General features: G+C 27.4%; 2 protein-coding genes across 4 annotated transcripts; both read left to right on the forward strand.

Moving 5' to 3' along the window:
- The first annotated feature begins 670 nt into the window (after positions 1-670).
- LOC105201552 (cytochrome P450 4C1-like) lies at positions 671-7,617 on the forward strand. The gene is made up of 11 exons (XM_039458313.1): positions 671-844; positions 998-1,110; positions 3,228-3,318; positions 3,714-3,908; positions 4,388-4,454; positions 4,612-4,738; positions 4,812-4,896; positions 4,984-5,096; positions 5,222-5,459; positions 5,809-7,432; positions 7,530-7,617. The coding sequence occupies exons 1-10, from the start codon at positions 676-678 to the stop codon at positions 6,147-6,149; spliced, it is 1,539 nt and encodes a 512-aa protein (XP_039314247.1). The 5' UTR covers positions 671-675; the 3' UTR covers positions 6,150-7,432; positions 7,530-7,617.
- Positions 7,618-7,920: 303 nt separating this feature from the next.
- Positions 7,921-13,206, forward strand: LOC105206582 (cytochrome P450 4C1). Of its 3 annotated transcripts, none has more exons than XM_039458309.1 (11): positions 7,921-8,039; positions 8,128-8,306; positions 8,459-8,571; positions 10,024-10,114; positions 10,525-10,719; positions 11,203-11,269; positions 11,427-11,553; positions 11,627-11,711; positions 11,791-11,903; positions 12,029-12,266; positions 12,646-13,206. In XM_039458309.1, the coding sequence occupies exons 2-11, from the start codon at positions 8,138-8,140 to the stop codon at positions 12,984-12,986; spliced, it is 1,539 nt and encodes a 512-aa protein (XP_039314243.1). In that variant the 5' UTR covers positions 7,921-8,039; positions 8,128-8,137; the 3' UTR covers positions 12,987-13,206. The 3 variants fall into 3 exon arrangements, with proteins under 3 accessions (XP_039314243.1, XP_039314245.1, XP_039314244.1); XM_039458311.1 differs by having other exon boundaries at positions 7,980-8,039; positions 8,119-8,306; XM_039458310.1 differs by having other exon boundaries at positions 7,986-8,052.
- The last annotated feature ends 252 nt before the right edge of the window (positions 13,207-13,458 follow it).

Genomic DNA, 13,458 nt, shown 5'->3' on the forward strand with positions numbered 1-13,458 from the left:
TATTTTAGCTTATAAGCTTTTACAAGCAAACGATGACTTTCAGCTGCACTTTTCTTTAGAAAAAAGTAATGAAGTAAGACTTTCCGCAAATGGCGTTTTTCTGCCAAACAAAATTCGACATTTTCAATGCGATAAAAATAATAGTTGTTTACACTACAGACAAATGGCATGCACTACGTTTTAAATATGCGTTCTGTACTTTTCAAGTACAAGTATTGTTAACTTCAACATAATATCAGTAGTACGACTATCTCTATTTATTGAAAACTTGTAAAGTCATATTAATAAATATTACATAAATTACTGTTACTGCTAAATTTAATTTGTAAAGCTATTAATAAACTATTAATAGCTATTAATAAATGTATTAAGCGATAAAACTTTTTTCATTGTTTTGCCAACAACTACTTTCCATTGACAAGTGAATATGTTTTGTCAACATAAAATATATTCTCTGCTATTGACTTCATCGCAATTGAAAGTTATCTTTGAGAAATATTTTAACTCATTGTCAGTATTGTAGATACAGTAACGGTGAACACAGTGCAGTTTTTTTGGTATTAATGTTATATTAATGTTAAATTTGGTATAATATTAACACTTTATCTAAACTAATTAAATGTACTTTTTTATTTAGTAACTTAAATTATTTGAAGTGTTCGCAGATTACGAGAAATGGATTTCATTTCTTTGGCACTATACACTCTTTGCATTATTGTGATTTCTCGAGTTCTGTCGATAGTGTATTACCAATATGATATACGAAAAAAACTTAAAAACATTCCCCAAGTCGATAGATTTCCTTTTGGTTCAATATTTGAGCAAATAAATTGCTCGGACAATGGTAAAGAACTTAATACTTAAAATTTTCTTATTCTTTTATATAAGTGTCATTCGTGTATTCATACACTACTTAAAATAAAAAGTGTACTATTTAAATTTACATAATAATTAAAATAATATAAAAATAAATAAATAAATTCAATTTAATTACCAGAACGCACGCAAATAATGTTAAAGTATGTAGAAAAGACGTGTAAGCAAGGAATATTCATACAATGGATTGCGGGCAAAGCTTTTATAAACGTGTATAAACCAGAATATTTAGAGGTAAATATTATCTATTTGTTAATATAAAACATATTTTATTTTTTTGCGATAATTAGAGGATAATTGCTCATAGCAACATTAATTTCCTAAAGCAGCACTTTTTTATTTCTTGAAAAGTAAATATTGCTTTTGATTAACACTGACAGAAATTTGATCTACTGAAATAATTAACAAATTAAAAACCTATAATTCATCATGTATTCATGATTTAATTATATAAAATATTATATAAAAGAGGTTATTAAACAAAGTCTTTAAATTAAAAAATGATATTTTTATAATTATTTATTACAAACTGCATAAGTTTAAATTAGAGTGAATTTAATCATTGATATTAGATTATTTTAAGTGCTTGTAACGTCTTAAACTGTTTTATTTATAACTTTTTTTCTTATTTTTCCATAATATACTTTTAAACATAAAATCAACAAAAACGTTTTATATCGAGGCTAAGTTCCGTAAACTGCGTATGCGTGCATAATACACGTAACGTGTACTATAAATAAATGCACGCATATGCAATTTACAAAACTTAGCCCAAAGTGAAAGATTTTTAAACATACTTATATACATTAATTTAAAAATATTTTACAAAATAAATGATTTATGTAAAAAGAAAAGAAAAGGAAAGTGTAGCGTTACTGCCTATTTTGGTTTTGACTTATTTTGTCAGACGCTGATTTTTGCTTTTCTTACAAAAAAACACAATTGTTGCATAATTCAAAATGATACAAAAATACTGTATCGTAGGATGTAAGAGCTTTTTAATTTATATTTATATTTTTAAAGTATTTATTTGTGTTAATGTCTAATTTTCACTTTTTGTGTAAGAAATACGATCAAAAAACAAAGTAATATGACGACTTTAATATATTATGTAAGCACTGACTGTTGTAATTATCACGATTAAGTTGCATTTTTTTATAGCAGTGGTATAAATCACTCTCAAACATTTATAAAGAATTTTCAAACATTCATAAAGGACCCCGCAAAATTCTTCTAGAAAATGGCTTTCGACGGAATTTTTTGAAACTGTGCTATATAATAGTTCTTGATGTGTAGATCAAAAGTGTCAATAGGCACAAGGTCTGAAAAATTATAGTTTTTGAGTTACAGTCGTTCAAAGTTGGCGATTTTGCAGTATAAGGCTGCAGTAGTGATCACATAAAATGGTATATAAAGCTTTGTACATACATAATATATAGAATAGACATACAATCCAATAAGTGAACATTAATATAAGGTTCATTAACATAACGAAATGTAAAAAGATGTAATATACATGTAACATATGAATATATTATATAAACATATGTATATATTATATATTATACATATAATTGTAAAAAGTTTATAAATATGTACGTATGTAAGTAGGAAAATATATACAAGCATAATTATGTATAACTATAATTTTTCAGACCTTGTGCCCATTGACACTTTTGATCTACACATCAAGAACTATTATATAGCACAGTTTCAGAAAATTCCGTCGAAAGCCATTTTCCATAAGGATTTTGCAGGGTCCTTTATTCTTAAATATAATTTCCCCAATCTAATGAGAGATCTTTTTTATCGATTCTGATACTATCAGTATACTGATATTATGTATCAGTATTGATAAAAAGATTTCTTATTGGATTGAGAAAATACATACTCGTATATGTATAACAAAATTTGATTATTGCGTATATAATACGTTATATATACGTTATATATGCGTACATTATAAATACGTACAGCTATTCAGTATATTATATGTACTTGTTTTGTTAATAAAAAAAAGATAGAAAATACTAAAAATTTTGCTGTGTGAATTTGTTTAGTTTAAAGGATTTGATTTTTTTCTGAAATCGATAATTTATCTTTAGCAAGTCCGATTTAATTTTACGGAATACTGTTACTGCTAAATAAAAATTGTTATTATAATAAAATGTGGTTACCAGTAAAGTTCAGTAAAACTTTTCGATAATTGGTACTACTAATCATAATAAATTTTTTTGATATTAATAACTGACAAAATTTATTGCAGCATCATAAAATGCATAATATCATTAAAAAATATGGAACATTTTTTTCTAAATATTATTAACTTATATCTCTTCAAACATTTACAGCTTATTTTATCCAGCACCATAAATATCACAAAAGGGTTTCATTATTATCTTCTGAAACCCTGGTTGGGCAACGGACTTTTATTATCTACAGGTGAATATATAATAAAATCATATTATTTATCTATTATATATTTACATATATTTTTCATAAATTTAGAATTTTATTCAAAATATATTACAGCTTATTTACTATGTTTTAATAGGTATAGTCACTCATGAGATATTAGACAAGCTGTAAAAAATTGTTTTATTTACTGTTTAATATAAAGTATTTGTACTCTAACGTAACAATATATTTTCAAGAGTGTTTAAATTTTCACTCTTTTAGAATGAGATTCCAGTCCTGAGAATTTAGAGAAAAGTACATCTCTTTTTGTTTTTAGACCTTTCACTCTTTTCTTTATTGTTTTTAACTAACTTTATAGTTCTTTTCACTTTTGTGACCTTTTTACAACATAAATATATCATACTTTAATACTGCTTTAGGTAAACAATGGTTCCACGATAGAAAACTGATCGGACCAACATTCCATTTTAGTATATTAAATCAATTTGCTGTGATCGTGTCTGAGAAAGCAGAAATCTTGAACAAGTGTCTCGAAAGAAAAATAGAGAAAGATCCAGGGAAGGCTATTGATATTTTTCCTTTTATCCTTAATGCTGTGCTCGATATTATCTGCGGTAATATATTATTTTTTAAATTTACAATATATATAATATATAATTATAATATTTTTCGTAAAAGAATATCGATTAATACGTAATATATGCTGCAATTAATGTTATTAATTATTTTATAGAAAATAAGAAAGATATAAGCATAGTACATATTTAAATTTAATACTATTAATTTTGCTAAATTTAAAAATCATTTTGCTATAATAGCAAAGATTTTTATTGTATTATCAAAGTAGTACCAAAATATAATATCAGAAATATTATAGTAGACTATTGTGATTTGTACAAAATTGCGTTCTCACGCATGAGCAATTTTTTATTTAGTCAGATTTTTCTATTTTAATAGGAAAACAAATCTTGTAATATTTTTGTATTTATAAGTAAATATTAAGTTCATATATGTAATATGAATAAATATTAAGTTTTAGCATATTTAGCATTAAACAATGTGTTAAAGTTAAATTTTAATTATAATTTTGCAGAAACGGCAATGGGTGTGGATATACGTGCTCAAGAAGTCGAAACCAAGTATTCATTAACAATACATAAGTTAGTTTAAAATTTTTATACTGCTATTGTTAATAAAATAACTAATATTTAATCACTTAGTAATGTTGAGAATTAATTTTAAATTTTAATTATATACATATTACGTATACAATTTAGTAAGTTAAACGCTAATCATATTTTGCTACTATACATTCAGAGTATCCGAGTTAATAATGAAACGTGTATTTCAACCGTGGTTTTGGGTTGACTGGTTATACTATTTAACGCCTGCAGGAAAGCAATATAAATTAGCTCTTGATACAATGCACAGATTTACGCAAGAGGTAAAAAAAAGCTATCACTTTTTATACATTATTAAAAATTTTACACAATTCCAATAAAAATGATAAATTCTAGGTGATAAGAAAGAGAATGGTTGAACGGCAATTACAAAACGGCAATAAAACGGAACTTGAAAATGAGGACAATGAATCTGATATAGGTATAATTGTAAATTATAAATATAAAACATACATTTTACGTATATCTCCTTTCTTTTTTTTTTATTTAATAAAACTTGATACATTAGGTGAACGGAGGAGAAAAGCGTTTCTAGATTTATTATTAGATCAGAATGCGAAAGACGACTCCCCTCTAACCGATGAGGAGTTGAGGGCGCAAGTTGACACGTTTATGTTTGAGGTGAGATATTCAGAACTATAATTAAAATTCTTCAATTTCCTCAATATAAAATTTTTTTTTATTAGAATATTATTTGATAATATATTTACACTAATACCTATAAAATAATATGTAAATGATAATAGGGACACGACACAACTGCGGTTGCAATAAATTGGGCACTCTTTCTTTTGGGCAATAATCTCGAGCATCAAGAAAAAGTTCACGACGAACTCGAAGAGGTTTTCGGAGATTCAGAGACACCAGCCAGTGTAAAGGAACTATCGCAATTAAAGTATCTCGACAGAGTAATAAAGGAGACGCTCCGAATATTTCCTAGTGTACCTGTCATCTCGAGGGAACTAGTAGAAGACGTAAAATTGGGTAAGTTATGTTACTTGCCAATTAAGAAAAACATCTTAGAAATTTGTTTTGTAATCATATAAATTTATTAATGTTTTAAAAATACTTTTTTTAGGTTGATACTTATAAAACTTAATAAATAATATTTTTATTGTTTATCAAAAATAAAACAAAAGTAATTTTTCTAAAAACAGATAACTTTTCAAATTGATAACAAAACTTAAATTGTACTAAAGGTTTTTAAATTAACATCATCATCAGAAAAACGACTATATCGACAAAGATAATCATTGTATTTTATTATATGTTTTGTATTATCAATCAAGGTATTCATATGCAGTCTATAATTAATTCATTTTTTTAATTTTAGATAAAAATATTCTTCCGAAAAATCACACGGTTGTACTTCCAACGTTACTTATACATCGAAATCCGGAGGTTTGGCCAGATCCATTAAAATTCGATCCGGATCGCTTTCTTCCGGAAAACTCAAAGCATAGAAATCCATATGCCTACGTTCCGTTCAGCGCTGGACCGAGAAACTGTGTGGGGCAGAAATTCGCTCTACTCGAAGAGAAAACTGTATTGACTGCTATTCTCAGAAAGTGGAGGGTGAAAAGTGTGAAAACGCTCGACACAATCCAGTTCGGTAACGCTCTGATTTTGCGACCTAGCGAGGAAGTGCTCATACACTTCACACCCAAGAAATGAAAGCTCATAGGCAACGACGCGCGACGCGAAAGGTGACGCGCCGTTGTCTAAATTGGTACGGCGCGACGGTCTGAATGATTTAAATCTGCCGCACCGCGTGTACATACACTACAAAAATCAAATGGGTTATTTACATAGACATAGGATCTATGTAAATATAGATCCTATGTCTATGGTTATTTATCAAACGTATAAGGAGAAGTTTTAGCTAAAATAACACATTTGATTTGTGCAGTGTATGTATGGATACGCGTACGTGCGGCGATTCAGACCGTCGCGCCTGGTCGCGCCGTGCCAATTCAGACAACGACGACGCGTCACCTTTCCCGCCGCGCGCCGTTGCCGACGAGTTAGGCTGCGTTCAGATGGACTGATATTTTCGCATATAAACGCGTATCGCGTAACCAATAAATTTGTTTAAAAGACTCAATAGAAAACGTAGAACACCTCTGTTTGGTTACGCGGTACGCGTTTATACGCGAAAATATCAGTCCATCTGAACGCAGCCTTAGACGCGCTGGCGCGGCGTCACCGTATATACATTGGCTCGCAATCAGACGTTTTATTTTATAATTCGATAATTATAGCAAATATCGCAAAATGGTATAAGACTTGTTTGTCCCTTTTCATCTCCTCTATATTCTCAAAGCAGTAAATTCCCTAGTTTGCGAACACCCTGTATATGTGTACACAAATATATTATATAACGAAGCGGAATACATAAATTAATATTATCCTTATCAGTAGTTATCCGTACGTATTATCTGTGACGTAACGTATTTATAAATTAAGTATACTTAAGACGCGGAAGTGAATAAAATTATGAATAGTATCTTATAAATAGTATGAGAAACCTTGAGAAACAAGGATTCTCATTATTATTTTTTGTCTTTGTTTCACGTACGACGTTTTACCCTATGCAAAACAAAGACAAATAGAAACAAGAAATTTTCGTTTCTTAAGAAGGGACTATTAATAACTTAGATCAAATACTACTGGAAAGAGTATAGGATAGATCTATAATCCCTGTACATTCGAGTTGACGCAGGAAGATTGATGGAGAAGGATGGAGATACAATGCGCAGAAGGTTGACAAGGATGTAGAATGCGCCTAGTCAACAATGTATGTACATTCTCCGACAAATGAAAGCGTAGATACGCGCGAGGACTGCGGGGTGATAAACAGGAGCAGTCGGTTTGATTTGAATAAGATGAATACTGGTATTATAGCTGCGCGCTACTACAAAACAACAGTGAAGTGAGGAATAGGAACGGCAAAATAGGTATGAACACCTATACATTTCAATTTCAAGCTCAAAAGCACAAATCCTGAAGAACAGCTCTTATAATATAATCTTTAATATAAATTTTCCTTCACAGGGATTATAAACTATTACCTATTAAACAGCATTTAATATTATAAAACAAAGTAAAATTTAAATTTATGTAAGTTATAAAACGTAAATATCAAAACCGCAATATTTAATCGGGTGTCAAGTGCTGATAAGATATCGGAGTATTGCAAAAATACGGACTCTTCTAACGTAACAAACGGTAAGCAAAAAATCATATTTTCTAAAGATTATACACAATTAATTGCTAAATTGAATTAAAAATGATACAATTTGAATGAGATGTAGAAAATAAATATTACATAAATTACTGTTATTTACTATGCTAAATTTGATTTGTAAAACTATTAGTAAACAATGTGGTAACGGATAAAACTTTTTCATTCTTTTGTCGACAACCACTCGCTCCATGATAAGTTTTGTTTACATGAAACATATTTTCTGATATCGACTTTATCGTAAGTGAAAGCTATCGTTGAAAAACATTTTAAATCAGTATTGCAAATACAGTAACGGTGAATACAGTGCAGTTATTTTGGTATAATATTAATGTAGTTTTACTTTATATTTAATCTAATCAAATGTACTTTTTTATTTGATAATTTAATTATTTGAAGTGTTTGCAGATTACAAGAAATGGATTTCATCTCTTTGGCACTATACACTCTTTGCATTATTGTGATTTCTCGAGTTCTATCGATAGTGTATTACCAATATGATATACGAAAAAAACTTAAAAACGTTCCCGAAGTCGATAAATTTCCTTTTGGTACAATATTTGAGCAAATGAATCTTCCGGACAATGGTAAAGAACTTAATACTTAAAATTTTCTTATTCTTTGTATAAGTGTTATTCGTGTATTCATACACTACTTAAAATAAAAAGTGTACTATTTAAATTTATATAATAATTAAAATAATATACAAATAAATAAATTAATTTAATTTAATTACTAGAACGCACGCAAATAATGTTAAAGTATGTAGAAAAGACGTGTAAGCAAGGAATATTCATACAATGGGTTGCAGGCAAAGCTTTTATATACGTGTATAAACCAGAATATTTAGAGGTAAATACTATCTATTTGCTAACATAAAACATATTTTATTTTCTTCTGCGATAATTAGAAGAAAGTCGCCAATAGCAACATAAATTTTCTAAAGCAATATTTCCTCATTTCCTAAAAAATAAACATTGATCTTTATTAACACTAACAGAAACATGATCTTCTGAGATAATTAAAGAATTAAAAACTTATAATTCATGCATTCATGGTTTAATTATCATATAAAAAAAGTTATTAAATAAAATCTTCAAATGCGAGAATAATATTTTTACAATTATCTCTTGCAAGTTGCTTAAGTTTAAACTAGAGTAAATTTATCATTGATATTAGATCGTTTTATGTTTTTGTAACGTCTTTAAATTGTTTTATTTATATCTTTTTCTCTTATTTTCTCATAATGTACTTTTAAACATAAAATCACCATACCTGTTTTATATCGAGGTAGAAGGTTTTTAAGCATACTTATAAAAATTAATTTAAAAATATTTTACAAAATAAATGACTTATATGAAAAGAAAAGAAAAGAAAAATGTAGCATTATTGTCTATTTCGGTTTTGGCTTATATTGTTAGATGATGATTTCTTATAACAAGACTTAATTGTTACATAATTTGAAATTGTACAAAAATACTGTATCGTCTGATGTAAGACCCTTTTTATTTTGTATTTATATTTTTAAAGTATTTCTTTGTGTTAATGTTCTATTTTCACTTTTTGCGTAAGAAATATAATCAAAAAACAAAGTATGATAATATCAGTAATTTTCCTTTAATACATTACGTAAGCACTGACTGTTGTAAATATCACGATGAAGTTGCATCTTTTTATAGTAGTAGTATGAATTACTCTCAAACATTTATAAAACATTCTCAAAGATTCATAAATTTATTCTTAAATATAATTTCCCCAATTCAATGAGAGATTTTTCTATCGATATTCATACTATCAGTACACTGATATTATGTATCAGTATCAATAAAAAAATCTCTCATTGGATTGAGGAAATATATGTATATATATACATATAACGAAATTTGATTATTACGTATATAATACATAATAATCAAATTTCGCTATTGTACAGTTATTCAGCATATTATATGTACTTATTTTGTTAGTAAAGAAAGGATAAAAAAATACTAATAGTTTTGCTGTGTTTTGTTTAAAGAAATTGAACTTTTTTTTGAAATACAATATAATTTATCTTTAGCAAAGCCGATTTAATTTTACAAAAAATTGTCGCTGCTAAATAGAAATTGTTATCAATAGAAATGTGTTTACAGGTAAAATTCAGTAAAATATTTTTATAAATAATACTAGTAATCATAATAAATTTTTTTAATATTATAATAACTGACAAAATTTGTTGCAGCATTATAAAATGCATATCATTAAAAAATATGTTAAATTTATTTTCTAAATATTATTAGATTATATCTTTTCAAACATTTACAGCTTATTTTACCTAGCACCGTAAATATCACAAAAGGGTTACATTATTATCTTCTGAAACCCTGGTTGGGCAACGGACTTTTATTATCTACAGGTGAATATATAATAAAATCATATTATTTATTTATTATATATTTACATATATTTTTCATAAATTTAAAATTTTACTAAAAATACATTACAGCTTATTTGCTATGCTTTAATAAGTATAGCCATTCATGAGATATTAGACAAGCTGTAAAAAATACTTTTATTTTTTGTTTAATATATATATCTATTTACATATATATGTCCATGTACTCTAATGTAACAATACATTTTTAAGCTGAATTTTCACTCTTTTAGAATGAGATTTCACTTAAAATAATTTAGAGAAAAATACACATCTCCTTTTGTTTTCAGACCTTTTATTCTTTCCTTGATTGTTTTAATAAACTGTGTAGCTCTTTTCATTTTTACAATTTTTTTACAATATAAATATATCATACTTTAATGCTGCTTTAGGTAAACAATGGTTCCACGATAGAAAACTGATCGGACCAACATTCCATTTTAGTATATTAGATCAATTTGCTGTGATCATGTCTGAGAAAGCAGAAATCTTGAACAAGTGTCTCGAAAGAAAAATAGAGCAAGATCCAGGGAAGGCTATTGATATTTTTCCTTTTATCCTCAATGCGGCTCTCGATATTATCTGCGGTAATATATTATTTTTTAAATTTACAATATATATAATATATAATTACAACATTTTTTGTAAAAGAATATCGATTAATACGTAATATATGCTGCAATTAATGTTATTAATTATTTTATAGAAAGTAAAAAAGATATAAACATTGTATATATTTAAATTTAATAGTATTAATTTTGCTATATTTAAAAATTATTTTGCAATAATAGTAAAGATTTTTATTGTGTTATCAAAGTAGTAGCAAAATATAATAATATGAGAAATATTATAATAGACTATTGTGATTCGTACAAATTTGCGTTCTCACGCATGAGCAATTTTTTATTTAGTAAGATTTTCCTATTTTAATAGGAAAACAGATCTTGTTGTAATATTTTTGTATTTATAAGTAAATATTAAGTTCATATATGTAATATGAATAAATATTAAGTTTATATATTTAGCATTAAACAATGTGTTAAAGTTAAATTTTAATTATAATTTTGCAGAAACGGCAATGGGTGTAGATATACGTGCTCAAGAAGTCGAAACCAAGTATTCATTAACAATACAAGAGTTAGTTTAAAATTTTTATACTGCTATTGTTAATAAAATAACTAATATTTAATCACTTAGTAATGTTGAGAATTAATTTTAAATTTTAATTATATACATATTACATATACAATTTAGTAAGTTAAACGCTAATCATATTTTGATATTATATATTCAGAGTATCCGAGTTAATAATGAAACGATTCTTTCGACCGTGGTTTTGGATTGATTGGTTATATTATTCAACGCCTGCAGGAAAGCAATATAAATTAGCCCTTGATACAATGCACGGATTTACGCAAGAAGTAAAAAAAAGCTACCACTTTTTATACATTATTAAAAATTTGACACAATTCCAATAAAAATGATAAATTCTAGGTGATAAGAAAGAGAATGGTTGAACGGCAATTACAAAACGGCAATAAAACGGAACTTGAAAATGAGGACAATGAATCTGACATAGGTATTATTGTAAATTATACATATACAACATACATTTTATTCTTCCTTTTTTTTTCATTTAATAAAACGTGATACATTAGGTAAACGGAAGAGAAAAGCATTTCTAGATTTACTATTAGATCAGAATGCGAAAGACGACTCCCCTCTAACCGATGAGGAGTTGAGGGCGCAAGTTGACACGTTTATGTTTGAGGTGAGATATTCAGAACTACAATTAAAATTCTTCAATTTCCTCAATATAAAATTTTTTTTTATTAGAATATTATTTGATAATATATTTACACTAATACCTATAAAATAATATGTAAATGATAATAGGGACACGACACAACTGCGGTTGCAATAAATTGGACACTCTTTCTTTTGGGCAATAATCTCGAGCATCAGGAAAAAGTTCACGACGAACTCGAAGAGGTTTTCGGAGATTCAGAGACACCAGCCAGTGTAAAGGAACTATCGCAATTAAAGTATCTCGACAGAGTAATAAAGGAGACGCTCCGAATATTTCCTAGTGTACCTGTCATCTCGAGGGAACTAGTAGAAGACGTAAAATTGGGTAAGTTATGTTACTTGCCAATTAAGAAAAACATCTTGGAAATTTGTTTTGTAATCATATAAATTTATTTGTAAATCAATTAAATTTAATAATGTTTTAAAAATACTTTTCTTAAGTTGATACTTATAAAACTTAATAAATAATATTTTTATTATTTATTAAAAATAAAACAAAAGTAATTTCTCTAAAGACAGATAATTTTTCAAATTGATAACTAAACTTAAATTGTACTAAAGGTTTTTAAATTAACATTATCATCAGAAAAACGACTACATCGACAAAAATATAATCAATGTATTTTATTATTTATCTTTCGTATTATTAATCAAGGTATCCATATGCAGTCCATAGTTAATTAATTTAATTTTTTTTATTTTAGATGATAATATTCTTCCAAAAGATTACACGGTTGTAGTACCAATGTTATTAATACATCGAAATCCGGAAGTTTGGCCAGAACCATTAAAGTTCGATCCGGATCGTTTTCTTCCGGAAAACTCAAAGCATAGAAATCCATATGCCTACGTTCCGTTCAGCGCTGGTCCGAGAAACTGTATTGGGCAGAGATTCGCTTTACTCGAAGAGAAAACTGTATTGACTGCTATTCTTAGAAAGTGGAGGGTGAAAAGTGTGAAAACACTCGACACGATCCAATTCGGTGGCGCTCTGATTTTGCGACCCAGTGAGGAAGTGCTCGTACATTTTACACCCAAGAAATGAACAGTTTGCCAGCAAATACATACTTTTTATAACATGTTTTATAATTTTATTTTATTAATTCTTTTACGTACAATATATGTATATAAAGCACATATTATTCTCTTGCATACATACATATTTACACAAGCGCGGCCAGAATGTACATCACTGTTGTGAACAAAAATATTAATACATATAATACGTTATGATATGATAAAATATAAAAAGTTTTACGTTATAATAATTAAGGTAACACTCAATTTCCCATATTGCTAAAGTTCCAACAACTTGTTATAGAGTCGCATACGTGATATATGTTTTCAACAATATCACAAGCAAAGTCAAAAGTCACTTTCGACGATAAAAATAAAAACTAAGGCAATACGTTTTATCAAATTAATAGCAACATGGAGAAAATTTGTTGGACAAGACGTGGGTTGACGAGACTCCTTTATATAATTAACCCTCCGTGGTCCAACATTTTTATGCTTTG

Source organism: Solenopsis invicta, chromosome 16 (assembly GCF_016802725.1).
Source record: "Solenopsis invicta isolate M01_SB chromosome 16, UNIL_Sinv_3.0, whole genome shotgun sequence".
NCBI classification, from domain to species: domain Eukaryota; kingdom Metazoa; phylum Arthropoda; class Insecta; order Hymenoptera; family Formicidae; genus Solenopsis; species Solenopsis invicta.

Bases quoted from the DNA above. Each gene is read 5' to 3' on its own strand.
- LOC105206582 (XM_039458309.1), top strand. From the start codon at position 8,138: ATGGATTTCATCTCTTTGGCACTATACACTCTTTGCATTATTGTGATT. The intron at 8,307-8,458 runs GTAAAGAACTTA...TTTAATTACTAG, and splicing joins AATGAATCTTCCGGACAATG to AACGCACGCAAATAATGTTA. The intron at 11,270-11,426 runs GTTAGTTTAAAA...TTATATATTCAG, and splicing joins TATTCATTAACAATACAAGA to AGTATCCGAGTTAATAATGA.
- LOC105201552 (XM_039458313.1), top strand. From the start codon at position 676: ATGGATTTCATTTCTTTGGCACTATACACTCTTTGCATTATTGTGATT. The intron at 3,909-4,387 runs GTAATATATTAT...ATAATTTTGCAG, and splicing joins TGTGCTCGATATTATCTGCG to AAACGGCAATGGGTGTGGAT. The intron at 5,460-5,808 runs GTAAGTTATGTT...TTTTAATTTTAG, and splicing joins AGTAGAAGACGTAAAATTGG to ATAAAAATATTCTTCCGAAA.